We start from the raw sequence: 27,062 nt of genomic DNA on the forward strand, positions 1-27,062 counted from the left end.
ATTATTTTTTCTATTAAGTACCGAGGATACGCATGTCGAATAGATCTCACGTTTTTCACAATGTGATTTGACATTTTCAGTGTGGATCTAGGTTAGAACCCATACCCGGGAAAAGGTTTGCACCGTTGGGAAGGATGCTCGAAAAGTGGACATTGTCGCCGACAGTGCCAGCCAGTGGTGGGTTTACTACGTTACATCGAATTTACTACGTGACACGCGTAAAAAATCTAATTGTATAAAATGTAGAAAATGTATTCGATGTTAAAAATTCAAATACAAACTATTAACTTCTAGCTATTGCATTGAATTTTACTGCGCAATATTTTAAAATACTTTAAAAAGAAAGATTGGAATGTAATTATAAAAATTATAGATATTTTGAAATTTTTTAGTAAACTTCATATCTTTGGTGTGCAAAAGATACTCGAATTTTTACATATATCAACATGGAAAGAACGAAATATTCAATAAACATTTATTGTTATGTAGCATATATGGAGGTTATATTTTCTGTCACTTCGAGGAGGGAACCACAGAATAATCACGCGCATCCAGCCTGCGCATTTTCCCTAGCCCGGTGTACATAAATTTCTCGAAAGCACGAACTATATAGAGTTCGCGATAGAATTCCGCGAACTCTGATAATTCCTTTCTTGTTTTTTATTTCACCGTGCATAAAAAGAATTGAACTTTGTAAAAAAACTTGGCATTTTAAACGTAAGAATTGGTTCATTGTTAACTTTAAATATTATGAAATATTTATGGGAAATCTTGATTGGTGAGACCAAACATAGAAAACCAGAGAATAGATAGATGAATTGTAATTGAAAGCCAATTGGTTGACAGATGTACTATTGCGAGATTAGAAGAAGCAAGACTACCAACAAGCTGAAATGTCACAGGGGCAAGGGGAATCGCCCGCTCGTTCCACCTTATCCCTTTCAAGAAGTTCTACTTTTCGGTTCTTAGCGGCTGTCCATATCCGCGGATTGTTGCGATTGGTTTTGTTCGCGTTTTCGTCACGGGATGAACTGTGTTGGAGGGGATACGTTGACGCGTCGGGCGATTCCCCTTGCCCCTGTGACATTTCAGCTTGTTGGTAGTCTTGCTTCTTCTAATCTCGCAATAGTACCAAACTTGCAATTCATACTTTTTTATAACGTATATTTAAATAAAGTAGAAAGTAAGTGAAAGGTTATAACGTTTTTATAGATATATTATTATCAGACTTTTTGGACTTTTGTAGTCTTGTTATAGTAATTATGTACTTGAAAGTAAACGTTCCATAAATACAAGTGATCGATGGCTTCATAAATATCAAACCTCCCTTCAGGTATTAATAATGGCCCAAGCACAATTTCCGCCGCTCAAGAACGATTTGATTTTGAGAGCCGCGTATGGGGAGCCAGTGGAGCGTATTCCAGTCTGGATAATGCGACAGGCTGGAAGATATCTTCCAGAGTTTCATGAAATCAGATCAAAGCACGACTTCTTTACCATTTGCCGATCGCCGACTTTCGCTTGCGAAGTTACTTTGCAACCTCTGAAGCGATTCGATTTGGACGCCAGTATCATATTTTCCGATATCTTAGTCATTCCGCAGGCAATGGGTTTGAAAGTTGAAATGGTTCCTGGGACGGTGAGCGTTTCAAACTTATTAAACCGTACAATTTGGATATTTCCAATTTAATATTCAGAAGGTTGAATTATTTCACTAAAGATTGCTTGGATGAAATTTATCTTACGTGGTAAATAATTATTACAGGGACCAGTTTTACCCAATCCTTTGTACGATCCATCAGATTTAAACAGATTGATCGAACCGAATGTAGAACAGGATTTGAGATATGTGGGGGATGCTATAGCTTTGACAAGGCATAAGCTGGAAGGAAAAGTGCCGTTAATTGGTTTCACTGGAGCAGCGGTGAGTGGGACAAGTTTTGAGTAATTTGTATTATTTAGAATTATAACAACATGGTATTGATATTTTCGAATTGTTAGTGGACGTTAATGAGCTACATGATACAAGGTGGAGGTAGTTCGACAATGATTAAACCACGGTCTTGGTTGTACAAATATCCAGAAGCTTCTCACAAGCTGTTACAGCTAATTACGAATGTCATAGTGGACTATCTTGTGATGCAAGTTAAATCCGGAGCACAAGTATAAAATCATGTCTTTAAATAAACAAACTAGCATGTAGGACCCCAACTTCTTCTTTAACGATCGTATTTCTACTTCCTCCTCGCAGTTGCTACAAGTCTTTGAAAGTAGTAGCGATTTTCTGAACGACGAACTGTTCGCGAATTATTCGTTCAAATATTTGAAAGAAATTAGTGAGAAGGTCAGGGAACAACTTAAAGAAGAAAATATTCCTCAAGTACCAATGGTATGTGTTCGAGTAAACACGATTTCTGTGTTCATCTCCGCCTATCTGTTACTTCTTAAACAAAATTGTTAAACAAATTTTAGATAGCTTTTCCTAAGGGTGCAACAATGAATTCTCTAGAAATGCTAGCGAAGTCAAAAACATATGAGGTGATAGGTTTAGATTGGACCGTGGATGTTGCAGAAGCAAGAAGGAGATTGGGTCCCGATATTACTCTGCAAGGAAATTTAGATCCATGCGCATTGTATGCTTCTGAGGTTCGCGCCGATATACTGATAAGTCTATCGTTCGATACATATTAAAGTAAACAATTCTAACATGTAATTACTTTTTCCATACAGCAAAAAGTAACGGATCGAGGACGAGAAATGGCAATGGCTTTCGGTAAAACTCGGTATATTGCAAATTTGGGGCACGGCATTACACCGGATACACCAATTGCATCAGTTCATGCTTTTATCAAAGGCGTGCATTCAGTGTAATTCATTGGATCGATTGTACTTGTTAAAATACACACTTATAATAAATTGTTATTGTTGACTAATGTTAGAGGCCAAAATCAAATAAGCTGGAGACAGCTTCTTTCCAGCTTGACGAGTTCAGCACGACTGTGTAATTCCATTATTTACAAACTACAATAAAAATCGGTACCGCTCGAGTATCACACATAACGAAACACGTATCCACATTGCTAATTCGAGTTGAAAAGTTTTTTAAAAAAATTTCAAATCATCTGTGAACTAAAGCGTCCCATTCAATATATGCAAGGTAATACTGATTAAATCAATTTTTTTGAAATATTAATTTCGTTCGAACGCCGTCTTTACGTACTTATACGTTACCATAGATAAGTAGAAACGTGCCCGGACGAAGGCACGTCAGAGATGGGCATTATTTAAATAATGAATCAAATAAAACAGGCTTTATCTTTATTTGTCAGCGAATTACTGAAAGTTATTTGTATTTGAAATGTCACAAATAATTTTTTCATCTTTTCATTCATTTGTATTTGAAAATTATTTGAAGCTCAAATAACTCTGGGAGTAGAGAGCGCGAGAGAGGGGGAGCGTGCACGAGCAGGATAGAGATAGATGGCGTGCCACTGATTGGTTGCCGCCATTTGTGACAAAAGCGGAAATAGAGAAAGGTAACGTAAAAAGGAGAGAGATAGAAATACGGATAGAAAGAGATAGATGAACAAGCAGCTTGGAAAGCAGGTAGTTTAGTGAATGTTTAGGTTATGTATATTCCGGTTTTGTCACGAATGGCTGCGGTTGTATGTACCGCTCACTCCCTTGAGGATCACTATTCCAAGCAGTAGAGGGATATTAGGGACGGCGGGTTTTTTAAATAGTTTATCAGATGTTGCGGATAGAACACGATTTTTTTGATTAATAATTATTTTGTGTCAAGTTATTCGTGAAACTTATTGTGACTCGCAACCCATTACATTTTTACTTACCTGTAAATAATTCACACATTTTCACAGTATTTTCTAAAAACACAAGCCCTTCGTTACATCCCGCGATAAGTTTCACGAATAACTTACTTAACACAATATAATTATTAATCTAAACAATCGTGTTCTCTCTCGCGCTCTCTACTCCCAGAGTTATTTGAGCTCAAGTAGTTTTTATTTCAAATAAAAATAATTCTGAGTTATTTTTATTTAATGAGTCTCGAATAAAATTTTTGTCTTTTATTCGAAATCAATTTTTTATTTGAAATAATTTTTTGCCCATCTCTGATGTACATATATTATAATCCTAAACAAATATGTTAAATTATGATTGTTGATATTAGCTTCTAAGTTGCAGCGACTAATTAAGCTAGATATATTAATTTCATTTTACGGTCTACCTAGTCGAAAAGTTGAATAATTACGCGCGCCTGGTGTACAGTGTGAAATTTACCAGATTTCACTACGCAGTGCGACGCCTGCGCATCACACTAAATTCCCAAGCGGCGATAAGATTTTCCCGTTCTCGGCACTACCCCCACGGCCCCATGCGTTAGATTCCCAGCCGGAATCCGTGGATCTATTCGGGTGGCCCCCTGTCACCGATTAGCGGTTCGCGCAAGCGCAGCCAGCTCTTCTGGTTAGAGTGTCCATTTTGATCACATGTGAGTATCCTCCAGTCTGTTCTCCTTTTTTCACGGTGAGTCTAGTCGATCGGCTTGTGATCAATCGAGCAAATTCATAGAACGTGCATCGAAACCTCCGGATAGTAAAGAACGGCATTATTAGAGAGCAATCGGTAGCCACGATAACTCGCAACTTCCTTCGAGAGTCGGCAACTTCGACAGCGAACCGCACGCGATCCTTTTCGCGCCATCTTCTCGAGGAAAACTGTGAAAAAACCGCAGTAAACTTGCCCTCGAAGGTAATTCGACGGTCGCGAGATTAGCCGGTTGATTTTTCATAAGGGGCCTCTGATAATCACGGAACTGTCAGCCGGGTCGAATCTTTGGTTAGATCGTACTTCCGCAACGTGTTCGTGCATTTCTCGATCGTCCCCTCGAAGCTTGCCGGAGTTCTCTAACATTCAAGCTCTCTGTGATAACATTCCCTGGGATCGCTCTGTCGCACGGTATTCCGCTTCTCTCCGGCCGCCCCGGCCCCCGTTTCACCCCCCTAACACCTTCGAAAGCCTGGAATTTTTTGAAATTTCTTCCAACTCGTCCCATGCTATGCAAAGACATGATACTTCTCCTACCGTTTCAAACAGTGTCACTTTAATTAGACCGTGCACGTTTTACAGTTAAAGATTACAACTGCACTGAGTGCTGGCGTATCGATACAACTTTTCGGGTAGAAATAGCAGTGATCAAAGCGTTTACAATGTCACGTTGCAGTGTACATTAAGAATTGAATAATTTTGTGTTCTACGCTTGTATCATTCTTTTAAATGATAATATCGATGCAATTCTGACATCTCGCCGAGCTAAATGAAATATTATCTTGTTGCATTGGGTTTATTTTTATTTCGGCTGTGTTAAGTCTTGTTTATATTTGAAATTGTAATCGACTTAAAATCTTAGTGATTTCTGATACTGTTTTTGATCAATGTAACTCTTGTTAGCTCTTATTGTATCGTGCGCTATATCCATATGGTAATTTCGAAAGACTTGTAATACATATAAGATTTTAAAGATACAGTGCTTTTTTACCAACAAACAAATAGTCCAGAAATTATTCCTTCTTGAGTTATTCGCCGTGGTTTCTTTTTTCTAATGAAAAGCTTTCTACTATTTTGTAAGGCAATTGGCGCAATGCTACGAAGATACGTCCAACAGAATCTTGAGTTCAGAAATTAATATGTTACTTCTTCTATTAATTTAGATTCTAAGAAAACCTTGGACGTTAGTTATCTTTTTAAATATTGCACATTCACACAAATGACCTGTTATATGTTTGTTCGTCTTTGCTGTAGATTAACCAGAAAGAATTGAATTGAAATCGGCGACCATTGCTGGAACTTCTCCTTGTCAGAGTGAATCTTTGAATTACTAAAACTGTAAGTAAACACCTAAACCGTAACGAGGCCTATCGTACATTACATATTTATCTTGAGGATATCCCATCAGTTACCAACACATTGATCCCTCGAGACATCTGTCGTTCCATGGTATACGTACAATTTAAGAAACTGAATATCTTGGAACGAATTAGTTTGCGTCAAAAAATTTCGTAGATAATACATTAGGAAATTGTATTCGAGTATCTTTACCAAATGTGCGTTAAATCATAATTTTAGAATAACAGAAACTAAGGATGGCGGATATAGAGGATACTCATTTCGAGACCGGAGACTCCGGCGCCTCGGTAACGTACCCTATGCAGTGCTCGGCACTGCGTAAAAATGGGTTTGTAATGCTCAAGTCTCGACCATGTAAAATTGTGGAGATGTCAACCTCTAAGACAGGGAAACACGGCCATGCCAAAGTACATCTTGTAGGCATTGACATTTTCACTTCAAAGAAATATGAGGATATTTGCCCCTCTACGCACAACATGGATGTGCCGTTTGTTAAACGGGAAGATTATCAGGTACTTGGAAGTTTTTCTAGTTTCATTCATATATTAATGTTTTCTTGTTTAACAGTAACAGTATTATTTAGAAAAACATGTTTGAGTAAAATTTGTATGTGTGCACTGTAGCTAGCAGACATATCAGACGATGGCTACTTATGCCTGATGGCTGATAATGGTGAGCTCCGCGAGGATCTGAAAATTCCTGATGGTGAATTGGGTGCTCAGTTGCGTGCGGATCATGAGGCTGGAAAGGAGCTTCTTGTGAGTACCAAAACAGTATAATTCTGGAGAGCTATTTACGCATTTAAGAAGGAATCTATTTAATCAGATTTCTCTTTCGAACTGTTTATACATAAGGAAGCAAATAGAAGTAAACTTGTAACTGAAAAAAGGGAAGGGGAAAGAAACCAGGAATGTCTTGTTTTCAGTGCACTGTGCTGAAGGCCTGCGGTGAAGAGGTTGTGATTGCCATCAAAACCAACACTGCCATCGATAAATAATTGTGTTCAGTCCAGACTCCACCATCACATTAAAGAAAACAAACCACACACAGCTAATATATTAAGAGAAACCTAAGATACAATACAAGATGATCAATGGTTAAAAATAACAACTACCACCAGCAAATAGAAAGGAAAGACGTGGGGGCATTTGAGAAAGAGTAAAACGAAGCGAAGCAAAACAAGAGCAAGAAAAAGGAAAGAGGGCGAACGTATAATTTAAAATGAAGGAAGCGAAAGGCAAATGTGCGTGAGTGTTAAGTGTGGGGGAGGATAGGATTACGAATAATGAAGTAATTGCAAAGAAAAAAAAACAAATAAAAAGAGAATAAACCAAGAAACAGTATCAGCTTAGATCTTGAGAAAAGGAAGAATGTTTTTGGGCGGCTTAAAATGTTGCGATTAAAAGGCAATTTTGACAGTGGGAAATTTTGAAAGAGGACCTGTTCTGCCTTCATTTGTGATTTCTAAAAATTTTTAGCACATGGTTAGAATTCTACTTTTATTGGAATTCCAATTATTTCGCGATGGCGATTACAAAAGAAAATCCCTATCGAAGTCACGAGTTTCTTGAAATTCCACACCTAGAATTCTAATTATCTAAAAGGCTTCGTTCACTGATTACAACCCTTTGTCATTTTGTACTTTAATTGAAGTTTCAATTCCTTTAAAGGTATCATTTTTTAAAGCCTCGATGTACTCGAACTCCGATTCTAATGGACTTGATAGAATTCCAATTTCATTAGAATTCTAAACCCTACTGTACCCTAATTTTGTTGGAATTGTGGTTTTTCTTCATTCAAGTTCCACAAATTCATCTGTTTTTTATTTCTTTTTTTTTATTAAAATTCTGTGTTTCAGAAGATCTGATCCCTGATTTTTTTATATATATATATATGTAACAATCTAACTACTTAATTTCCATTAGAATTCCAGTTGTACCAGAATTGTTCTATACTAATTGATTTTGTTGAGAAATTAATATTGTATTAGAGCCCTTAAAATTTATTTAACCGAAATTTTTGTCCCATTAGAATTTCTCCTTATAGAGCCTTTTTATTTTATTGTACAATACTGATTGTATTAGCTTGGATCCTTGAAACTTTTTACATTTTAAAAAGTTTTTATTTACAGTTCCAGTTTGATAAAAATTACTCTCATGTAACCTTTATCTTAATTTTTCAATTTTATATACGAAGAACACAAGTTTGTACTTCTCGCTTGAAACATTGAAGTGTAATTATTTACTTACTATTCCAGAACTTAATATAAAACTTTAACTTTAAACGTAGACCCGAGAGATTTTTATTAATTTTTTTACAAACATCTGAGGTTTCATTTGAAATTAAGATTTTGCAGCGCTATTCCATATTTAAGTAACATTCGATGTGTAATTTTTCCGAATCGAAACTTCAGATTCAGCGAATATCAGACTGTGAGATCTCAGCGCGAAATTTTGGAATTCAATTTGAATTTCGAGCGATAAAGACTTCAAAGTTGAATTCTGAAATTTATTATTCAACGCTCACGTTCGGTTTTTGATTTGAAATTTGAATTCCAATGTATGAATTTTCATCTCGCACTAAAGACTCGGTTTCAAATCAAACCAATCTACCATTTACGAAAAAAAGTATGGAAGTTTAAATAAATAAATAAAAAAACGAATAATAAGAAACAACTAAGCTACTATTATCTAAGCAGACTAATTTAAGATTAAGACGACCTAGATAAATGAATTCAATCGATTAAAGAAGAAAACTGACAAGAAATGAAACGAAAACGATCGGCCTCATGGTCCGATTTCAATCACGAGAGACGGAAACCATTCTTTTCTGCTTCTCGATATTCAGTTTAATTAATTATACACCACTGCTGGTCATTCTATCAAACTGTATCCATTTCTACTTAAAATAGAAAATTGTCGGACACACCAGAAGAGTAGTAGAAGATAATCGTTCACTTTATGAGCACAGACGTGTAAATAATATTTCGAGGATACTGCTTTCTAAAGTTACCTACCTTTCTTTCTTTCTAAAATATCAAACACTTACTGCGCACTGTTAATTTGTAAATGAATCGACAAATAATTGTAAGTATTTATGTAGCGATGATACGTTACATAATATGGAATAGAATTCAAATTACGAATTAGTGAAGTAATTAGCATTTCGTATTGGCGATTGCTCTTCCGTTCGCAAGTGTCCTCGGAATATTATTTTTGATTCTTACGTGTCGCGGCAAAAGATGCTAAGATATAATGTGCGGGGTACTGAAGAATATTATACGATGGTACATAGATATTTTTAAGTGTATAACCAGCATTGGCGTATATAAACAGGCGAAGACACACGTATACAGAATATACGCAGTGGAAAAGCATATGGAAACACACACAGACACATATACACAAGTATATGCGAAAGTACACGATTATGAAATTTGAAACAGCAAAACACAGGCGTAAAATATACAAAATAAATGGATACCAACGAGCATTTGTTTATACGGCGAAAGTCAATGGAGGATAAATAAAGGAAAAAAAGCCCTCGGTGCTTTTGTGTCACCGATATTTTGTTGCCTTTTTATGCAATTTCGTAGGGAACTTAACGAGCGATGGCTTTAGCCACCATTTCTCTTATCGCTTATCTCATACTTCTCCTTACATTGAGCAATGCTGCTAAAATTATATGTTCAGATATTTTGCAATTAGACTGAATTTAACGCATATTAATATTGGTAATTCCGTGATTTCTCTAAATTGCTATAGAAATTAACGATAGTAAGGCAAATTGGAAAACGCGTTCCACGGGATTACTACGGCAGAGAGCCGAAGACTCCCATTCGCAAATGCATTCATTCTGTTGACAATATTCAGCTAATTTGTATGTGTTTAAATAGTTTTAAGTATACGAATCCGGAAATGATGGAAGAAATTGTTACGAGTTTATTCGCAAATATTCTCTTTAATATTCCTACATTTTTCAAACATTAATACTCTTATATCTCGTATTATTAATAATTAGTAATGATTAAACAAACATTACGAGTGCCATTACATATAATATATATAATATATTTGTGCTCACGCTTATATGAGCGCCGCACGCACCACACAACTCTGATACACACACACACCCACACACAGAGAGACACGCAGTATACACGTACGCAGAGAATGTGTCGAAAGATATGTAACACAGAAATAAGAATTTATCTAAATGCGCGAGATGATTGCTTTCCTTTTCTCTATTTATCCGTTGTAAAAATTAGATACGTTTATACAAGTGTATGTCTTCTCTTCTCATTTTTTTTCTCTTTTTTTGTAACTTATGTCTACACGTATTAAACGTCGCATGTGTATCGAGTGATTGAAATACGATCACTTTGATAAAAAAAAGTTCATCACCCACTACCATACAAATTTTGTACGTTCACGTAGGTCAAGATCTTCATGAAAACAACAAGAAATATAGCGATTTATAAAAACTAATAAACAATATATAAAACTATGAAAGTGCATTGTACGTCGTAACAATGCATTATAAGTTAACATTCAATAAGCGCGCGTTTAAATAAATAAAAGGTAAGACATAAAAATTACATAATGGAAGAGGAACTACGTACGAGTACATGGATGTGATGTATGTACGTACGCTTCGGAGTGAGAAATTTCGAGCATGAATACGAAAAGCTTGAGAAAGCCATATTTCGATCGATTATTTCAAAGTTAAATGCAACATCGACTCGTGGTGTTACATACCTTTAAACACACCCTATATATAAAACCCAGGACACTCGTAATGTCTCTTAATATTTTATTCAAAATCTCGACATAATTAATAATTGATACTCAATTATCCATTTTGTTGTTTTTTTTTTCAAATTTCTTTTAATACTTGAGGAAAAATTCATCTTTACCGTTGCGCCCTGCGTATCACAGGAAACCGTTCAAAATTCTTGTCACAGCGGCTGTAGCGCAATTTCAATCTGATAATTTCATCATTTACGATTATTTGTTTGTTTCTTCCACTTTCTTCTCCTATTGACACTCTTCGAAGTCAGAGGGAAACTGATCTTCCTCGCAGGATCAATTATTGGCGTTTCTCCTTTGAAGGGCAGCCGCGAGATCCTGTCTGAGGGCAGCTTGCTGTCTTTGATCGGCCAACGATTGCACGGACCTTAAACCATTCACAATATCTTTAGTTTTACCGAAATAGATCTCGTTCAGAGTATTTCGAATTTTGTTCTCCATATCCTCGACCATGCGGCCGATATTGGCGATATGCGGGGAGCTTTCGCTTATTTGGGCATCTTGTTCGACCTGCAAGAGAAACTTTATTAAACCTAACTGTACCTTCAGATTCGATCAGCTTTGTTCCGTTTCGTTTCTATTAAGTTTATCGTAAACACGACGACGTGTGTCACAAACCTGTCTAGTAAGACTGCCCCCAAGATTCATCGTCCCAGATCCGTGCTTATTAGTTTGTAACCAAAGCATTGCAGTGGAAGTTAGTTTATAATGCGCGGCTCTTCCAGTGGACTTCTCTTGAACTTCTACTACATGAATCGAGTCCCAGCAACCTTTAATCTTCTTCGAACCATCCCCAGCTTTTTTAATAAGAATCACGGCGGCGAAACCGTGCTCCAGGTCCCAGAGATAGACAGAGGAGACTCCACCTTCGAAATAGAGTTCTCTATACTGATCGAATGCATGGTTCGCATCTATCTCCAATTTTCTGAGTCGCTCGGAAGGCATCGATCCATCTTCTAATGGTGGATCGTACGTATTGCTCCAAGGAGATCTAGGGAAAATAGTTTTGCAACTCAATTCTATGTACATTGTCGTGTAAATAATTGTAAAGGTTTTAGTGATTTCTTTGAAATGATTACCTATAGGAATCGCCGTCTCTGTTATAATCGCACAGCAAGTAATCTTTCCCAGATTCCTTGTCTTTGGCGATTTTTAAAGGCTGATCGACAGAAGACAAAAGATCCTCGCAGAGAGAGGGCACTAGATCTATCAAGTCGCTTAAATTCTTTTCAATCTGTTGCGGTGGCAATCTTCTCATCAAATCCAATGCGCAATCCATCTGTTGCTCCGTCTTTGAAAGCGACACATAAAAGTTAGTTCAATTTTCGCTTTTAACATTCTGAAAGCGGGGAAATTACGTCCCAACGTAATGTCAACTAAATGTCGATTACAAAATTATAACTGAACTCTGATAAAACAGACTCGTGCTATGCTCCCTTGCTATACAAGATTCTATGCAAGTTCATTTAGATCCGATTGCGACAAAAAAATAATTCTCACTTCAAGCCGTACACTGTAGACAGAGACGTTATTATTTGATTACAATTAACTTTCGGTAGTTCCAATTTATGATCCTTAAAAAAAACAAAGGCAAATATCTAGAAACTACGAACTTCGATTAGCCAGTACAAAGGAGACGAAATATTTAAAGCACTGTCATTCGCAACGCGTCTCATCAACGATAAAAGCTACGAGTAATATATACATTTATATGAATTGAATGTACTAAATACTTCGTTAATGATGATCGAATAATCGAAATTGCAATGTATGTCATTGGGGGGCGCCATTTTGACGTTTAGCCACGTTAAGGTTAGGTGAACATTTCCGTTCGATTTTAAAATCGCAGGAAATAATCATTCTTACAATAAACAACCATTAAGAACTCGGCCGTAGGCAATGGATTCCGCGGAGTTAAATCCCGTTACGTGAAACATTGTTTATTATCATTTCGGCAACGATCCCGATTAACAGTATTAAGGAAAGCATATAACGTTAGGGTTAGCAATTGGGAGTATTAAACTCACCATTTTAAATGATTGAAAAATTTTGCGAACGTCGATCAGAGCATCAATCAATCAAAATTACAAAATTAATGAAAAATTTATCGTAACTGTTTACCCTCTGACCCGCATTCGGTCACCGAAAACGAATATTCGAGGGGCGTGTCAAGACTAGCGCTGATTGGCCAATACGTCACGCAATGCTATCAACTTAATGCAAACGAAAGTCTGACACTGAGGGCGAATTCTAATTTCCACTTACGCTCAAATCGCGAACGCGGCGGGCAATTTGGGCGAAAGTGGAATTCGCCCCGAATTGAGAATAAAACGACAATTAATTGTTATTTATGATCGAACGTCGGACTTAAGCTGATATATGTATGTACATACGTACAATAACAGATTATTGTTACTGTGAATATAACATTAAACGAATACATATTGAAACTTTAATCCCATCTGTATTTAAATACTATAGGTACAACAATCTGTCGTATATATTTACAACGACTAGTCGACTAATGCCCGATTTCTTCACCACCGACTAAAGTCCCGGTCAGTGAATGACCAATTGGATGCTATCATGTGGCACTCGTCGACCAGTTGGATGCAATGTGTTTTGGCGCAGACTTGCTCGCGAAGGAATTAATTACTGACGTCTCTTACTTTAATTATGCTTGGTGAACATTTATATTGGTGTTTTGAACTTTCCTCTTCATTAAGGCATTTTTTCGGGTTGAAAATGTTAATTTTTTCATATTTTTTTAATTGAAATAAGAATACAAGTTTTTGTCCCTATTCCCGTGCCCTTTTTTGAATAGCGTTCCCGCAGTTAGGTTATGTATTTGAACTTTGAAATGTTCAAAACATTTTTTGCTGTACGAGAGGTGTTTTTATGTAATTGTAATATGACCTTTTCATTACAAAAGCAAAATATGCAAATATAAATTTCTGTTGTCGTTCGTCACTCGCATTCACTCGTTCTGTGAAACGAAAGTAAGGTTAGGTTTAAGCAGTTACAGAGGGAGACAGTATCCGGAACTATTAAGAAACGAAACAAAGATATTTAAAGATTGATCAAAGGTTAGACTTTATTGTAACACGTCTGTGCTTTAACAACGTCGGTGATGAATTGCGAGGCGAAGAAACAGGCTTCTTCCTACGTTCATTCCTTTTTTTAATCAATACATTGTTTTCTGAGCGAGAAGGAAGGAGGCGAAGACAAATTTCTAATGTAATAAACTTCATCCTTAACTCTTTAAAGTTCGAATTTCGCGCTTTAAAAGCTTGCGCTAAACGCCACTAGGGCGAGGATCGCAACTCGCAATAGTAACACGGTTTAATAATTAAAACTAATTAGATTTTATTATTATTCGACTACATTGTGTATAATTGATTTGTGATGTTGCGCGATCTCGTGTGGATAGGCAACAGGATTCGAGCAGACCCTGCGCAGCGCGATCTGACGGCAGATAGGCAACAGAAATCGAGCAGATTCTACTGACAGGGCGGTATTCACAAACGTTTCTTAAGCAAAAGCTTAAGATCATCTTCTAGAAGAGGATCGGTACGGGAAGGTACGAGTAATCCGAAAAATATATTTAAAAAATTCTCTAGCCTTTCCTTTTTGAATTATCTACAAAAAACGATTTTTTATTAAGAGAACTACCTTAGAAAATTTGTTTACACAAACAATAACGTCATATTTCGATTCAGCACCACAAAATGTTTTTCATACAGATGCCAGGTTTTAGTCAATTATTCTTAAATAAGAGGATTTTGCCGTTTTTCACATACGCTTTGAGGCTATATTGAATGTTATTGATAACATGAGTAACATAGATCCATTGCAGATATAATTTTCAGGATTTCTTAATTACTATGAGTACTTTAAAAATATATATTCCAAATCGGGAAACTGTTTTGAACGGTTCAAAGTTCGAAGACATAACCTAACCGCGGGAACGTTATTCAAAAAGGGCACCAGTAATTGGGACAAAAACATGTATTTTTATTTCAATTAAAAAAATATGAAAAATTATTATTTTTAACTCGAAAAAGTTGCCTTAATAAAGAGAAAGGTTAAAAAAATCAATATAAATTTTCATCAAACAAAATTAACGTAAGAGAAGTCAGTAATTAATTCCTTCGTGAGCAAGTCGGCGTCAAAGCACCGTAATCGGGACACGTACCCTATTTGACAGGCGATTTTCATGAATTGTGATTGCAGATTTCAGAAAGGAATCAACGATATGGCAATTACTCGCATTAGCGCGTTTACGTAACCGGTTTCGGTGCGCGCGGAATGACTTTGATCCTTGATCTTCGAACGCTTGCCTATTCGTCAGTGATATCATCCGTCCTTTGACCAATCAATCTCTTCACAAATTTCTCTCTACACACAGCCGCACCAGAATGAATTAGCTTCTGGCAACATCTGTCTATTTTTGGTGTATTGTAAGTTACAATTTCTAATAGCACATTCGGCAGACACGCACTGGCACTGCACTGGCGCTGTTTCGCGCTATGCCGGTGCTGCCCTAGCACAGTGCCAGTGCAGCATGCTCTCTAGGGTTTTCTAGCATCGATTACATTGGATTTACATGCGAGCAATCTTTGTATCGTATTCGGCCACCAAGAACTGCCCTCGCGTAGTGCAAACTTCGCATTCGGATCAACGAAATGAACTACACGAGTGCAACCTTTATGCCAGAATCGTGGGTTTTCGCCCACGGGCGCTAACCCATGACCAAGCGTACCCCCTCCTAGCGCCTGTATCGCACCACACAAGCATATCCTCGAGACTGTCTCGACACATTTCAGTTTCAACACATTTCAACACATTCCGATCGGAAGAGTTGGTTGCACCGAATTTCTAGAAATGACGAGAGACGGGTAAGTTTCATTTTTCTACAGATCTTGAATCCTGTTTTTGGTTTTTGAGAGCGCTTTAGTAAATTGTGCAATCGTTTTCGCACGTCCAGTGCAATATCATTTCCCTCGTATTTGCTTTTCAGTTGCATTGACTAATCGTCATATTCTTTCTTTCACTTAACTGTCGATATTTTTATTTGCGCAAGATATCATTTAATTCTCGAGATTGTGTAATTTCGTCTTCGAGGACGATCGCGGAAAAGGATTTTATGGCAGTGCTTAGACGAGGCAAGTCGAGGATACAAAACTTTCATAGAGATTTTCGATCTTCGTTGACATGGGGTTAAGGTTATGAAATCCGGTTTAAATATTATTTGTAAATATTGGCAATGCAGGCAATAAGACGCGCTTTAAAAGAGCACGTTAATTCGAATACCGAGTAAATTTTTGGCGAATTACGCAATTCGTCGATTCTATTTTACAATTAACGTAATTCTTGATAACGCGCGGCTGATATGACAGGACTCGTCTTCGATACGATGTATTATTTATCTATATAAGTAATGTTATTAGCGCATGGAGGTTAGATAATCCTACTTTTACTATTCATACTTTTTAGGATTATGTTCCATGAAATGTTAATGAAAGGTCCACTGTTAAAATTACTTGTCTCCCTGCTTAGTGAAATTTCTCCTTTATGGTAGAAACTAAGAATAGTCTAAAGACGATTGCATCTAGTTAGCGCTTAACATAGACATTAGGGTCAAACTATTATCAAGGTAATATTAAGGTCAGAGCGGCAACCTACAATTTAAATTGAATGCAAGGAAGTGAACTTTGCTTGTACGTAATCATGAATTAGAAATCTTTAATGTCTTTAGAACATTACAATACCCATTTGTTCTGCCGAATGTTATAAGCTTTTCACTAAACTTTTCTGTCACCTTTTAGAGAAAAAACATTTGAATTACTAATAAAACTGAAAGACTACAGCGATGTTAAATAAATCTACGAATGTGATTGGGAATACATTGGAGAAATTTTGAAAGCCGTTGTAAATTTAATGTTAAAATTAAATTGTTTGTTTCAGGCAGAAAGTATTCGTGATCCACAAGTAATGTATATGTATGACTTTTCTTTATTAAACGCACAAATAAGAGATTTTAAAAGATGGGGCTGTTGCCTGTATTGAAGCAGTCCACTGTCATTCACCTGATGTTTGCCATAACATTTTTTACATCTGGTTTGATAATCAATCTCTTCCAGTGTCTTTTGTACTTTGGTCTTAGGCCTTTTTCCAGATACTTTTATCGGAAGATTAATTACTACCTCTGCTATTCTTTTTATAGTCGTAAGTTAATATTTTATTCTGAGTGTAATATTTTTATATTCTCTTTTTAATTCATATATCCTTCGATGATTAACGATTTCTTTGACTTTATTCTTGAATTTTAATCAACAGTTTACTTTATATATTTAAGTTTGAATGTAACTCGGAATGTTGCTTCGGCTCCTTCGGTTTAATCGCTGAATCTCACTTCCACTGTAGCAGTATTATTTTTTAATCCAATTTACATAATATTGATACCTAAGTTACAAAATAAGTCAGATAAGTAATTAAATACGAATTGTATTTTCAGAGTTAGTATTTATAGCGGAATGGTGGGCCGACACACGTGTGGTATTGTATATAGATAAGAAAGACTTTGCAAAGTACTACGGGAAGGAGCATGGATACTTGTTAATGAACCATAGCTATGAGATAGATTGGCTTATCGGATGGGTAGTTTGCGAACGACTTGGAGTGCTCGGCGTAAGTTACGCACGTGTACTACAATTGAACATTGTATAAGTAGAATCTGTGATTCAAGTTATGCTTCTGCGTATTTCAGAATTGTAAAGCATATGCAAAGAAGTCGATACAATATATTCCAACGTTAGGTTGGGCATGGAAGTTTGCCGAAAGTATATTCTTGGAAAGAAATTGGGAGAAGGATAAGCAAATCATCGGCACTCAAATCGAAGAACTTTCGAGCTATCCGGACAGCATATGGGTAATTGAAGCTGTTATACTCTAGTCTAATTTTGGGAAGGGTTCGAGTTAATCTTCCATTCTCCCTGTTAAATTATTGTTTCCCTTAAAATGATGGGTTACAGCTACTTTTGAACGCGGAGGGAACACGTTTCACAGAGCAAAAATTAGAGGCCAGCCAGAAGTTTGCACGGGAAAAGGGTCTTCCAGTATTAAAATACCATTTAACGCCACGCACAAAGGGTTTCGCGGCGAGTGTGCCGCACATGAAGGGTAAAATTCCCGCGATTTACGACGTACAGTTACATTTCAAACCGCACGATCCGGTGAAGCCAACGATAACCAACCTGCTGTTGGGGAAACAAGTGGAGGCGCATCTGTATATACACAGGATTCCAGTGGAAGAAGTGCCAGAAGGTGATGAGGCAATAGCTGAATGGTTACATAAATTATTTCAGAAAAAGGTAGCCCTTTACGAAACTATAACATCATAGAGGCTCTAAAGTCCTAAAAGTTTTAGAATTCTCTCTTCCCGTTCAGGACCGCTTGGCAGAGAGTTTCTTCAAAACAGGTGACTTCTTCGCGACCAGTGGTGTACCCAGGACAGATTGTTTTCAGTTGAATAGAAGATATTATACCTTTTTAAATATAATTTTGTGGGAAGTGATAGTATTAGTACCAATGCTTTATTATTTGGTCAATCTTTTCTTGTCTGGATCGACCATTTACTTTTCCATCGGTGTCGGCATTATTTTCTTGTGTAAGTATTTCGGTAATACGTAACGAAGCCACGGGTAGGCTGTATTATCTTTTTCTTTTCATCTAAAAATCAATGTCTGCTGTTTTTCTTCTAGTCTACCTATTAATGCACAAAACAATAGGAATGTCGGAAATAAGCAAGAGCTCCTCTTATGGAGCTGGTGAGAAAAAAACGGAATAGAACAGGAAGAGAAGATTTGTGAAAGGAATACGCCGTGAGAAAATATCGATACGTAGGCTATTAGAGGCTATTGCCACCTGCGTAGCGTCGAGTTATCTTTCCCGCGTAATGTATTCCGCCTGATTTCCTCTGTACAAATCACTTTCCGCGGCATGTTTCTAACGGCTTGCGAAAGTATTTGAGTTTTATACGTAACTGATCGTAAATTTTCATTATATTCACTATATGAAGTCGTATTGCCTTACCAATACATACTGTAACTCTCTTCATTCGTGTAATTCGTTATTTTCGGGGATTTTTTTTACAAAAATGGGAATTTTAAAGAAATCGTTGATTGCTTACAATAATAATGTGTTAATCATTTATATTTTTTTTACCCTAATTTGCTTAGTAAAGGGCGGGAAAATTGTGATTCGAGAGGAACAAGATTCTCAAAATTATACAAGTAAAACATTTCAAACGCAGATTTAGAATTTCAGTGCGGTAAAGCGTGATTTAACTTACGCGTGATGAATATTTTCTCGGCTCGGGGCGAAGTACATTTTTATAAAAGACATTACCTAACACTAGATGCATACGTAATTAAGTAAGATTGTTGGAAACAACTTCCTCGAGGTATGTATTTCACGTAAACATTTCTATTCAAATACTTTTGTAAGCAGCTGTATGTTGCACGAGTATGAATGTTATGTATATAAAAATATACGTATATGTACATTGTACCCGTACATACATCATCATACGTATGCGTATGTCCTCTGGAGTGTCTTCTTATTACCAGTATATTCAACTTTATATTCATATTTCTGTTTAACTGCCGTTTTCATTTCTCTTGTATAGCTGTTGTTATTGTTAAATAAATGATTTAATCCTATTAATTCCTTTGCCACGTATCTAATACGTCATAAATTCTTCGACGTCAGAGGCCTATTCTGTCCATTTTATTACAACGAACAACAACATTTACGTAACATTTATAATATACATTTAAAATAGCCCTCCATTCAGTTCCGTTTTCGCTTTCGCGCGCTAGTTTCGTGGTGCTTCTCCGTGTATCCCTCGAAAGGTCCAGCGATGTATCGCACTGTTCTTAATTTCCCTTTCGCGTCGTAATACCCATATTGCCCTTTCACTGTGCCATCTCGATGCCTTTCTTCCAGTCTGTACTGTCTACTCTTCCTGGAACAGGGAGTAGAGAGAGAGTTCCGTTGAATTACACGAGATTAAGTATTTATTTAAAATTTCTCTTCGTTTCATTACCCATATCCGGTATCGAATCCAAAGATGTACGTTTCCGGTCCCTCGTGCCCTTCTATTTGAAATTGTACCCTGTCCGTCTCTTTCGACAGGTTCCAAGGATTCGCATATTCCTCGTCTTCCTTCTTATCGCTTATCGACCTATTTCCTTTCGATCCATTCTTTTTCTCTATTCTCGTCTCCGAATCTGATTTACCATGCGATGGTAACTGCTGATCGTTCTCGTAAAATCGATGATTTTCGGGCTGCAGAACAGTAGTGGCGAGCGCGAGGGTCGCGTTTATTAGAATCTGAGCGAAAGGAAGAGAGTAACAAGGAGTTGGAAAATAAAGTTCGAACTTTTGTCAAATAAATTATTCGTAGGAAAATGCAGAATTATTACACTTTGCCGCTTCGTTAATTTTAGTATTCCAATAATGCTTAGCCTGACATTTATGATATATGTAAGCCTAAATAATATTCTGGATCGCGTATTCGCGTGCAATTTGTCTCGCTTTCACCGATTCTTACGGTCCATTGGTTTCCCAACTCGCGATAGTACAAGCAGTTAAAGTTAGTAACGATTTAAATCTTTCACCGACTCAAATAATCCATTAGAATAATGTTACAGTAGTTTTTATTTTTATAGTAACCTCGCGATAATTCCAATATACTTCATTTTCGAACGCAGACTCTATCGTTACTTAAAAAAAAAATCATTCGTTTCAACATTCCTTAAATACACTACACTTAATTTCCATTTCGATAATCTGATTGAAATAGTCAGTCGATTGGCCGTATAATCGATTATTCCAACGATTCTGTCTCCAGATCGATTTGGAATTTTAAAATTGGGCCATGTACATAGCTTTTAAGTAATAGAGTCTTTACTTACGAGAAATATAATACGCATCCTGCCTTCAACGTAGAAGAAAGGAGAAGAGAAGAGAGACAATTCTATCTGAAAATCCTCGCAGGAATTACCGTCTTTCGTGCTGCGCCTCACTTCCCCCACCCTATCCCTCTTCACGCGATCGAACGTTCGAGGTGGCGGTAAACCACGTTCCATTCGACCATTTCAAAATTCAAATATGTCCGTCCGATCACAGATATCAGACACTATTCCGGAGAACAGACGAATAATAACGAATAGGAATAAACGGAAATTCCTGCCATCGAGTTTATCATCCAGAACTATGAAACGCCCATTTTCCTGCCCAGAAGCATATGTATTCGGCGAGGACAATAAAAACGTCGCGTTCATTTCGGCCACGATTATGCAACTTGCGTCAAACAGGACGCTAGTAATTGAGGATACGTCGTGTCGTCGAAACGTCCACTGGATTCCAATTCTTTTCAAATGTCAGATGACACGTAATTAACGTTCAAAAACGTTTTCCTGCTAATCTCATTTATATAGATGACCGAGAACGGGCACGCTTTCATTAATCCTATGTTAATTCCACGAAACGCTGGCAGGCAATCATGGAGAACTTTGGCCCCTTTACTTTCTGCTGCATTGTTTTCTTTCTTCTCAACGAAGGAGCAGTAAGTCTTAACGAGTACTTTAAAGGCGCAATGTCTGCCTTTTCTTTCATCGTTTGAATATTGAAGTTATCGTTCCAGTGGTTTCTTTCTGCTTATTAAATTCATAAATTGTATCTTTTCAGTGTTTAAAGTGTCGCTCCAGAAATCAGCAAGTGGACTCCCAATTTCAGGAAGCATTCAGAACCTGCAAGCAACGCTACACTGATTTGAACATGGACAACGAAGATTCTATGATGTCTACAGAGGACAATAATAGCTCGGATAGTGATTCGAATTCCGAAGAGGATCCTTACGACAAGAATTTCTTTTACAGAACGAACGATAGGTCTCCTCACAATCAGTCCATGATTAATCAAAGATATAGGTCTCATTTAGAAATACAAATTATACCATTCAAGATTAATTCCTCCCTTGTAGCGGCTACGAAGTTTTAATTCCTCTTTTCATGGGCGCAGGAGTTCTGGTAGGAACAGTGGCGTGGATACTTCACCCGATCGTTCGACAAATGGTAACCGCAGAGATTTCCAGAATACGAAGCAGCCTAGGAGACAGAATGGGAAGAGTGATTTTAATAGAGAAGACTCGCGCTACAGAAATAACACTAGTTGGGAGCAGGCTGTAAGTTATTCTAATTATGCCCGGTCAGTACTTAGCTATAACAGATGGACCGAAGATTCCATTTACTTTTGTAAATAACGACGCCTTGTTTCTAAATATTCCAGTGTATTATGCAGTGCTTGTTCAATGAACTCAACGCTGTAAGTATAATTTGTATTATTCCATTCATTTTCTACATTCATACTTTTCATTAAAATAATTCATCTTGAAACACACAAAAATCATAGGTAGACCAGAAGGGATATCCGGAACGAGACTTGGTCATCCCATTAATGAGCCGAAATATTCGCAATCCCGATTTGAAAGATTTTGTCGAAGAATCGATTATAGAATGCTTTCGTTATCTCGAGTCAGACAGGAAGGACAAGTGTGAATTCTCTCAAAATTTGTTGAAATGTTTAGCTGAGAAGGGGCAAGAAGTAAGTACGATCTTAATATCTTGGAGCTCGTCAATGAAGTAGGAAACTGTTGAACTAAGAGAATCTGTTGCTTTCAGAAGTGTGACGACTGGGAGAATTGAAGCTCCATTCGTATCTTTCTGAAAATGTTAATAAAAGTATAAGTAATGTATAAAGAATGTATGTAAAATAAATAGAAATATTGAATATTTTGTTCAACTGTATTTGTGCGAGAATATAAAGTTATAGATACTTTAAAAAAAGCTTGTTTCTATTGCAGACTACGGCTACATATCTTTCACAAAATATATTTTATAAACTTTTAAATTACAATATTAAAAGACAGCGAAATTCTATTTCCATTAAAAAGCGATATTCATAAAAATATTATACATACCATAATATAATATCTTTTCTAGAACGATGAATCGTAAGCAATTTTTATAACTGCAATTATATATAAATGACCTTTTCGTATAACAATGTGAATGTTCCTTTAGAAACATTCTTTTGCGCCAGCAATGCACGCAACACCGCTTACTTATTATAATTATTTACCGCTTCGCAGTGTATGTGTCGAAATCCAAGAAAGCTTCGAGTCTCGAGAATTCGGAACTCTGCACTTTCTTCGTGAATCGCGATTCGAAACTCTCGATACTCAGGAAGGAAAAAGTATAACGTCCAAGTTTATTGACTTGAGTTTTCAAACAAGATATTCCACTTACGAAACAGAATCAGCGTTTCAAGTTTCGAGAATTTCGAAGCCTTACAAAGTTTCGGATTCGAGTTTTGAGAATTTAAAAATTAGTTTCAAGCCCACTCCTAGTCTAAAAGCAAGCCGAGGCCGAAAGAAATTGACCATGAGATATTTTTTTCAAATACAGCCTCCCGTTTGTATGAATTGTTTGTACAGTTTTTCTCTAAGCCACACTTGAGTATCGTAGAATATCCAAAGGATGCTCAATTTGAATTATTCTGGAAGATCCAAGTATGACGTTCCTTTGCAGCGCTTTATAACACTACGATGCTTTGAATTCAATCCGTAACTTTTCTGATCTTGCTACGTTAATGCAGATAACGTTTCGCTTATACTCTTTAGAACAACTAGAGAAAATATTTCACAAAGATCATTGCGTTTATTACTTTCTGGGTGATTTAAATTCCAAGATACTATATAATGATAAAGCTATATTATTTTCAATCTTTATTACCTTACCTCACACAAGGGTGTGTTAACGTATATACCATATGCGGCATACGATATATTTTCATAGATACAAAAAACTATTTCCTCTTCTTCAAATCTTCGAAACGCTTCATCAAGTCGGCGAAATCGATATCTTCGCTGGTAGACGGATTGTTCGGAGGGAAATCAGTCTCTGACGGCACGGCTGGCAAATCCGGAAGTTGGAAATCATTCATTGGCATTTTAGATCGTGGCTGTGGTTTTGGTTTCTGATCAGACTGCAATAAAAGTTACAAAGTGTAGATAAAATAATTTAAATTCGTATGTATAACGATCTTCGTTGTCCTTCTTATCGCATTACCTGCTTGTTTAAATCAGGTGGAAATGAACCATATGGTGGAGGTAAATCATTTTCCTAGACGAAGGAGAATCGTGTCATTAAGAAATGCCATAGGAGTTAAAGTATGTTAAAGGGTAATATACGCCAGCTATTTATAAGTGATGTCATGATTACTTACTGGTCTGTTACTATTAGAATTGTCCAAAGGAATGTTATAAGATACATTAGGAGTGTAAGGAACATTTTGGTCTTTACTTTCTGAAAGCTCTGACGGAGGTACGAACCCCATAGGTCCTTTCTCTGAATTCTAAACAAATAAATTACAGTTGAATTTACCTCAATACATAATAAAGTCCAACAAGTAAATATTCACTTATAGTGAATGGAGTTACCCGATTTGGAATCCTGAAAATTATATCTGCAATGGACCTATTTTACTCGCGTCATTGAGGCGTACGCGAGAAACGGCAAAATCCTCTTATTTTAAAATAATTGGCTAAAACCTGGCATCTGTATGTTTTTTTGTGGTGATGAATCCGAATATGATGTTATGTTATGTGTAAAAAAATGTCCTAAGCTAGTTCTCTTAATAAAAAATCGGTTATTTGGATGTAACTGAAGAAGGAAAGACCAAAGAATGTTTTAAATATTTTTTTCGGATTCCTCGCTCCAATTGTCTTCAAAATCCAGGTTAACCAGTTTTTTAATTGCCAGGGGCCACATCTGGGCCCCTAGGGCAAGATACTCTACCGTCTTCAAAACCCGATTTTTTATTAAGAGAGCTACCTTAGGAAGTTTTTTTACACAAAAAATAACGTCATATTCGGATTCAGCACCTCAAAAAAGATACAGATGCCAGGTTTTAGCCAATTATTCTTAAATACGCTTCGATAACATGAGTAATAAATAGCTGTATATTAAATTATATCGCAGATATAATTTTCAGGATTTCTTAGTTACTATGGGTACCTTGAAGAAATATATTCCAAATCGGGTAACTCCATTCCATATAAGTGAATGTTTACTTGTAAGTAGTACATAGTAGAATACAGCAAACAAATTCCCATGAATACCAAAGTACCTAAACGAGCAAGTATTACTTACTATGAAATTAGGCGTAGGATTCGGTAAAAGCGGAGGTTGTGGAAACCCAATGAATCCAACTGGTTGGGGGATACCACCTCCAGAAGCTGTGTCTAAATTGTTTCTAATTTCTCCGTTAGCTCCAACATCTATCAACATAGCATCTTGACCTTCCATCATTACCTACGACATTAAAATCTTGCAGTTTATTATCATTGCCCCTTGGTTGCATTAACCTTTAGAGGGCCGGGCTGGCCACTAAGGTGACTACATAAAAATTTAAATACTTTGCCAAACATGTTGGTGGTATATATGGATAAATTTTAAGTAAATAAAATTTACAATTTCAACGAAGAAATCCCGGCCCCTTAAAGGTTAATATTATTGACGTTCATTTATTATTTTTACCTGTGGATCCGGCTCATATTCGACATTATAATTCTTGGCTATCTCGACCAGATATTTCTCTACCAGAAGTTTACATGGCGATTGTACGCTCATCTTGTGTTTTAACTTCTCGGAGATGGTCTGCAATGCCTCTTCCCTGCAAGCATCCGTATACTGCTTGCCGTACTTTGATGTTAAAATGTCAGCGATCACTTTGATCTCTTGAACGTCTGTTTGAATTCTGGGAGCGGCCCAAATTATCGTGGAAATCGCTTCTGCCAATCCGTCGTCTAAGTTTCTATAACAGTCCGAGTAATAGAATAGAATCAGTACGCCGGACAGTTGTAACGCTTCTATAATATCAAGCGCAGAGAGTGGCTCAGTTTTGTTATTGTTGGCGACTTCTTAATCGCAGTTAGGGTGGCGCGCTTACTTCATTTGCTGAATAAGTCCAAAACGTGCCAACAAAAGGTCGCAATACATCTCGAGCAGTTCCATGGCCTCGACCATGTAATCCTCCCTAATAATGTGCTCGACACGTATTTTCGCCCTTTCCACTTTTCCTGCGGCGATATAATCAGCAATCTCCTTTCGCGCTTTTTGAGCGAGCTCCGTCTTCTTTTTCTCAAGTAACTTGAGCCGATTTATTGCCAGACGCAGGTGCGTCTTCAGTTTCGTATAGTTCGGCCCGCTGGAGAACATGTTTCTTCTCGAGTGTCCTTATCACAAACGCGAAAAATTGATATCACCTCTCATAATACTCTTACGTGTGGGAGTCTTACAGAGGTTACTCGGAGAATGACATAGAATGACAGCTCAGAGGAACCAAATGGATAGTCCAAATACCATCCAATGCAATCCAATGACCGCCAATGACTGAATCACTGTCATGAGTCTCTCATGGAACTTGGGCTTGCATATACACAAGGACGGCACAAATAATTTATCTGTACCATGAAAGCCATTGGTGGAATAAATGCCTCTTCACATCTCTAGGTGCGTCCAGACTTTGTGACTGACGATTGATAAGGAAGGAATCAACCTTTGTTGTAAATAAGGAAGAGGGTATGGGCAGGAAGGAAATCAAATATTCATCTCGAATCTCAAAATATTAATATTAAATACAATACCAGCACCAGATTGGAAGGAAACTTTCAAATCAAACACGATAATTAGTCGCAATGCTAGGTATTACAAGCAATCACGATCAATCTCTATTCGCAACGCTAACTGAACTAAAACCACGAGCATCGACAAAGTACATACAGGAGAGGCTAAAGCCCCCTTACCATTTCCGTGGCGCATCAATTCGGAGTGGAATTCGATTGCAATCCTCACTAAATCGAGAAAATACTGGATATCTCAGATATCTCATTAAAATTGACTTTTAATTCCAGCCGCTAGATATATAGGGCAGGACCAGAGTTCGGAGGGATTCCCACCGCTCCTGTAGGTGTTTCCCCCTCCATGAGTGCAGCCGAATCCATCCGAACTCTGGGCAGGACAATGAATAAAAGCGTCTGGAACTTCTTAAATTAATCTTAAATTGAAACGACCTCTAAAAAATGACAAGTTGAATGCCTGTGTAACAAAATACTTGTTTAAACATCTTAATGAATATCTTCGCGCGTTTAGGTATTGTAATTAATTAAGAATGTAAAGGGAATGGCGGTATAGTCTG

General features: G+C 37.0%; 7 protein-coding genes across 19 annotated transcripts; 4 read left to right on the top strand and 3 right to left on the bottom strand.

The window, feature by feature from the left end:
• The first annotated feature begins 1,136 nt into the window (after nucleotides 1–1,136).
• On the top strand, nucleotides 1,137–2,916 carry Urod (uroporphyrinogen decarboxylase). 3 transcript variants are annotated; one of them, XM_076810600.1, is made up of 7 exons: nucleotides 1,137–1,256; nucleotides 1,334–1,639; nucleotides 1,766–1,924; nucleotides 2,002–2,163; nucleotides 2,252–2,389; nucleotides 2,473–2,646; nucleotides 2,731–2,916. In XM_076810600.1, exons 2-7 carry the CDS (start codon nucleotides 1,343–1,345, stop codon nucleotides 2,869–2,871), a joined length of 1,071 nt encoding a protein of 356 aa, XP_076666715.1. In that variant the 5' UTR covers nucleotides 1,137–1,256; nucleotides 1,334–1,342; the 3' UTR covers nucleotides 2,872–2,916. The 3 variants fall into 3 exon arrangements, with proteins under 3 accessions (XP_076666715.1, XP_076666718.1, XP_076666717.1); XM_076810603.1 differs by having other exon boundaries at nucleotides 1,165–1,183; XM_076810602.1 differs by having other exon boundaries at nucleotides 1,170–1,187.
• A 1,465-nt stretch (nucleotides 2,917–4,381) lies between these two features.
• On the top strand, nucleotides 4,382–7,472 carry Eef5 (eukaryotic translation elongation factor 5). 4 transcript variants are annotated; one of them, XM_076810609.1, is made up of 5 exons: nucleotides 4,382–4,513; nucleotides 5,824–5,907; nucleotides 6,148–6,440; nucleotides 6,552–6,686; nucleotides 6,783–7,472. In XM_076810609.1, exons 3-5 carry the CDS (start codon nucleotides 6,165–6,167, stop codon nucleotides 6,864–6,866), a joined length of 495 nt encoding a protein of 164 aa, XP_076666724.1. In that variant the 5' UTR covers nucleotides 4,382–4,513; nucleotides 5,824–5,907; nucleotides 6,148–6,164; the 3' UTR covers nucleotides 6,867–7,472. The 4 variants fall into 4 exon arrangements, with proteins under 4 accessions (XP_076666724.1, XP_076666728.1, XP_076666726.1 ...); XM_076810613.1 differs by having other exon boundaries at nucleotides 4,387–4,513; nucleotides 6,854–7,472; XM_076810611.1 differs by having other exon boundaries at nucleotides 4,478–4,548.
• A 3,314-nt stretch (nucleotides 7,473–10,786) lies between these two features.
• Cpb (F-actin-capping protein subunit beta) lies at nucleotides 10,787–12,974 on the bottom strand. Of its 4 annotated transcripts, none has more exons than XM_076810606.1 (4): nucleotides 12,858–12,974; nucleotides 11,816–12,027; nucleotides 11,355–11,727; nucleotides 10,787–11,246 (listed from the first exon to the last, which is right to left on the bottom strand). In XM_076810606.1, exons 2-4 carry the CDS (start codon nucleotides 12,013–12,015, stop codon nucleotides 11,013–11,015), a joined length of 807 nt encoding a protein of 268 aa, XP_076666721.1. In that variant the 5' UTR covers nucleotides 12,016–12,027; nucleotides 12,858–12,974; the 3' UTR covers nucleotides 10,787–11,012. The 4 variants fall into 4 exon arrangements, with proteins under 4 accessions (XP_076666721.1, XP_076666720.1, XP_076666719.1 ...); XM_076810605.1 differs by having other exon boundaries at nucleotides 12,764–12,924; XM_076810604.1 differs by lacking the exon at nucleotides 12,858–12,974 and adding an exon at nucleotides 12,470–12,618.
• Nucleotides 12,975–15,547: 2,573 nt separating this feature from the next.
• LOC143368581 (1-acyl-sn-glycerol-3-phosphate acyltransferase gamma) lies at nucleotides 15,548–19,459 on the top strand. Its single transcript, XM_076811455.1, has 7 exons — nucleotides 15,548–15,634; nucleotides 16,704–16,964; nucleotides 17,254–17,426; nucleotides 17,506–17,667; nucleotides 17,771–18,109; nucleotides 18,186–18,405; nucleotides 18,500–19,459. Exons 2-7 carry the CDS (start codon nucleotides 16,784–16,786, stop codon nucleotides 18,583–18,585), a joined length of 1,161 nt encoding a protein of 386 aa, XP_076667570.1. The 5' UTR covers nucleotides 15,548–15,634; nucleotides 16,704–16,783; the 3' UTR covers nucleotides 18,586–19,459.
• On the bottom strand, nucleotides 19,141–20,907 carry LOC143368585 (uncharacterized). Its single transcript, XM_076811460.1, has 3 exons — nucleotides 20,717–20,907; nucleotides 19,846–20,132; nucleotides 19,141–19,764 (listed from the first exon to the last, which is right to left on the bottom strand). The coding sequence occupies exons 1-3, from the start codon at nucleotides 20,888–20,890 to the stop codon at nucleotides 19,590–19,592; spliced, it is 636 nt and encodes a 211-aa protein (XP_076667575.1). The 5' UTR covers nucleotides 20,891–20,907; the 3' UTR covers nucleotides 19,141–19,589.
• A 323-nt stretch (nucleotides 20,908–21,230) lies between these two features.
• Nucleotides 21,231–22,623, top strand: Obp59a (Odorant-binding protein 59a). Of its 3 annotated transcripts, XM_076811459.1 has the most exons (6): nucleotides 21,231–21,369; nucleotides 21,492–21,733; nucleotides 21,825–21,987; nucleotides 22,092–22,127; nucleotides 22,215–22,406; nucleotides 22,484–22,623. In XM_076811459.1, the coding sequence occupies exons 1-6, from the start codon at nucleotides 21,307–21,309 to the stop codon at nucleotides 22,505–22,507; spliced, it is 720 nt and encodes a 239-aa protein (XP_076667574.1). In that variant the 5' UTR covers nucleotides 21,231–21,306; the 3' UTR covers nucleotides 22,508–22,623. The 3 variants fall into 3 exon arrangements, with proteins under 3 accessions (XP_076667574.1, XP_076667572.1, XP_076667573.1); XM_076811457.1 differs by lacking the exon at nucleotides 22,484–22,623 and having other exon boundaries at nucleotides 22,215–22,454; XM_076811458.1 differs by lacking the exon at nucleotides 22,484–22,623 and having other exon boundaries at nucleotides 21,828–21,987; nucleotides 22,215–22,454.
• Ist1 (increased sodium tolerance 1-like protein) lies at nucleotides 22,593–26,276 on the bottom strand. 3 transcript variants are annotated; one of them, XR_013085257.1, is made up of 7 exons: nucleotides 25,815–26,276; nucleotides 25,403–25,679; nucleotides 25,016–25,177; nucleotides 24,090–24,218; nucleotides 23,933–23,986; nucleotides 23,607–23,849; nucleotides 22,593–23,489 (listed from the first exon to the last, which is right to left on the bottom strand). XR_013085257.1 is itself a non-coding variant. In XM_076811456.1 (6 exons), exons 1-6 carry the CDS (start codon nucleotides 26,081–26,083, stop codon nucleotides 23,670–23,672), a joined length of 1,071 nt encoding a protein of 356 aa, XP_076667571.1. In that variant the 5' UTR covers nucleotides 26,084–26,276; the 3' UTR covers nucleotides 23,561–23,669. The 3 variants fall into 3 exon arrangements, 1 of the variants encoding a protein (XP_076667571.1); XR_013085256.1 differs by having other exon boundaries at nucleotides 23,602–23,849; XM_076811456.1 differs by lacking the exon at nucleotides 22,593–23,489 and having other exon boundaries at nucleotides 23,561–23,849.
• Nucleotides 26,277–27,062: the final 786 nt, after the last annotated feature.

This window comes from Andrena cerasifolii, chromosome 4, assembly GCF_050908995.1.
Source record: "Andrena cerasifolii isolate SP2316 chromosome 4, iyAndCera1_principal, whole genome shotgun sequence".
NCBI classification, from domain to species: domain Eukaryota; kingdom Metazoa; phylum Arthropoda; class Insecta; order Hymenoptera; family Andrenidae; genus Andrena; species Andrena cerasifolii.

Excerpts from the sequence above, each read along its gene's own strand:
- Urod (XM_076810600.1), top strand. The coding sequence starts at position 1,343 with ATGGCCCAAGCACAATTTCCGCCGCTCAAGAACGATTTGATTTTGAGA. Across the intron at positions 1,640-1,765 it reads TTGAAATGGTTCCTGGGACG|GGACCAGTTTTACCCAATCC; the intron begins GTGAGCGTTTCA and ends TAATTATTACAG. Across the intron at positions 2,390-2,472 it reads ATATTCCTCAAGTACCAATG|ATAGCTTTTCCTAAGGGTGC; the intron begins GTATGTGTTCGA and ends AACAAATTTTAG.
- LOC143368581 (XM_076811455.1), top strand. The coding sequence starts at position 16,784 with ATGGGGCTGTTGCCTGTATTGAAGCAGTCCACTGTCATTCACCTGATG. Across the intron at positions 17,668-17,770 it reads GCTATCCGGACAGCATATGG|CTACTTTTGAACGCGGAGGG; the intron begins GTAATTGAAGCT and ends GATGGGTTACAG. Across the intron at positions 18,110-18,185 it reads ATAAATTATTTCAGAAAAAG|GACCGCTTGGCAGAGAGTTT; the intron begins GTAGCCCTTTAC and ends CTTCCCGTTCAG.
- Cpb (XM_076810604.1), bottom strand. The coding sequence starts at position 12,526 with ATGGCGCCCCCCAATGACATACATTGCAATTTCGATTATTCGATCATC. Across the intron at positions 12,028-12,469 it reads ATTCGATCATCATTAACGAA|ACGGAGCAACAGATGGATTG; the intron begins GTATTTAGTACA and ends TCGCTTTCAAAG. Across the intron at positions 11,728-11,815 it reads AGAGACGGCGATTCCTATAG|ATCTCCTTGGAGCAATACGT; the intron begins GTAATCATTTCA and ends TATTTTCCCTAG.
- Obp59a (XM_076811457.1), top strand. The coding sequence starts at position 21,307 with ATGGAGAACTTTGGCCCCTTTACTTTCTGCTGCATTGTTTTCTTTCTT. Across the intron at positions 21,734-21,824 it reads ATGATTAATCAAAGATATAG|GAGTTCTGGTAGGAACAGTG; the intron begins GTCTCATTTAGA and ends TCATGGGCGCAG. Across the intron at positions 22,128-22,214 it reads TGTTCAATGAACTCAACGCT|GTAGACCAGAAGGGATATCC; the intron begins GTAAGTATAATT and ends CAAAAATCATAG.
- Ist1 (XM_076811456.1), bottom strand. The coding sequence starts at position 26,083 with ATGTTCTCCAGCGGGCCGAACTATACGAAACTGAAGACGCACCTGCGT. Across the intron at positions 23,987-24,089 it reads ATTCTAATAGTAACAGACCA|GAAAATGATTTACCTCCACC; the intron begins GTAAGTAATCAT and ends TCCTTCGTCTAG. Across the intron at positions 23,850-23,932 it reads CACCTGATTTAAACAAGCAG|TCTGATCAGAAACCAAAACC; the intron begins GTAATGCGATAA and ends CTTTTATTGCAG.
- Eef5 (XM_076810609.1), top strand. The coding sequence starts at position 6,165 with ATGGCGGATATAGAGGATACTCATTTCGAGACCGGAGACTCCGGCGCC. Across the intron at positions 6,441-6,551 it reads TTAAACGGGAAGATTATCAG|CTAGCAGACATATCAGACGA; the intron begins GTACTTGGAAGT and ends TGTGCACTGTAG. Across the intron at positions 6,687-6,782 it reads AGGCTGGAAAGGAGCTTCTT|GAAGCAAATAGAAGTAAACT; the intron begins GTGAGTACCAAA and ends TTTATACATAAG.
- LOC143368585 (XM_076811460.1), bottom strand. The coding sequence starts at position 20,890 with ATGGAACGTGGTTTACCGCCACCTCGAACGTTCGATCGCGTGAAGAGG. Across the intron at positions 20,133-20,716 it reads GGATGCGTATTATATTTCTC|ATTCTAATAAACGCGACCCT; the intron begins GTAAGTAAAGAC and ends CCTTTCGCTCAG. Across the intron at positions 19,765-19,845 it reads GGATTCGATACCGGATATGG|GAAGAGTAGACAGTACAGAC; the intron begins GTAATGAAACGA and ends TCCCTGTTCCAG.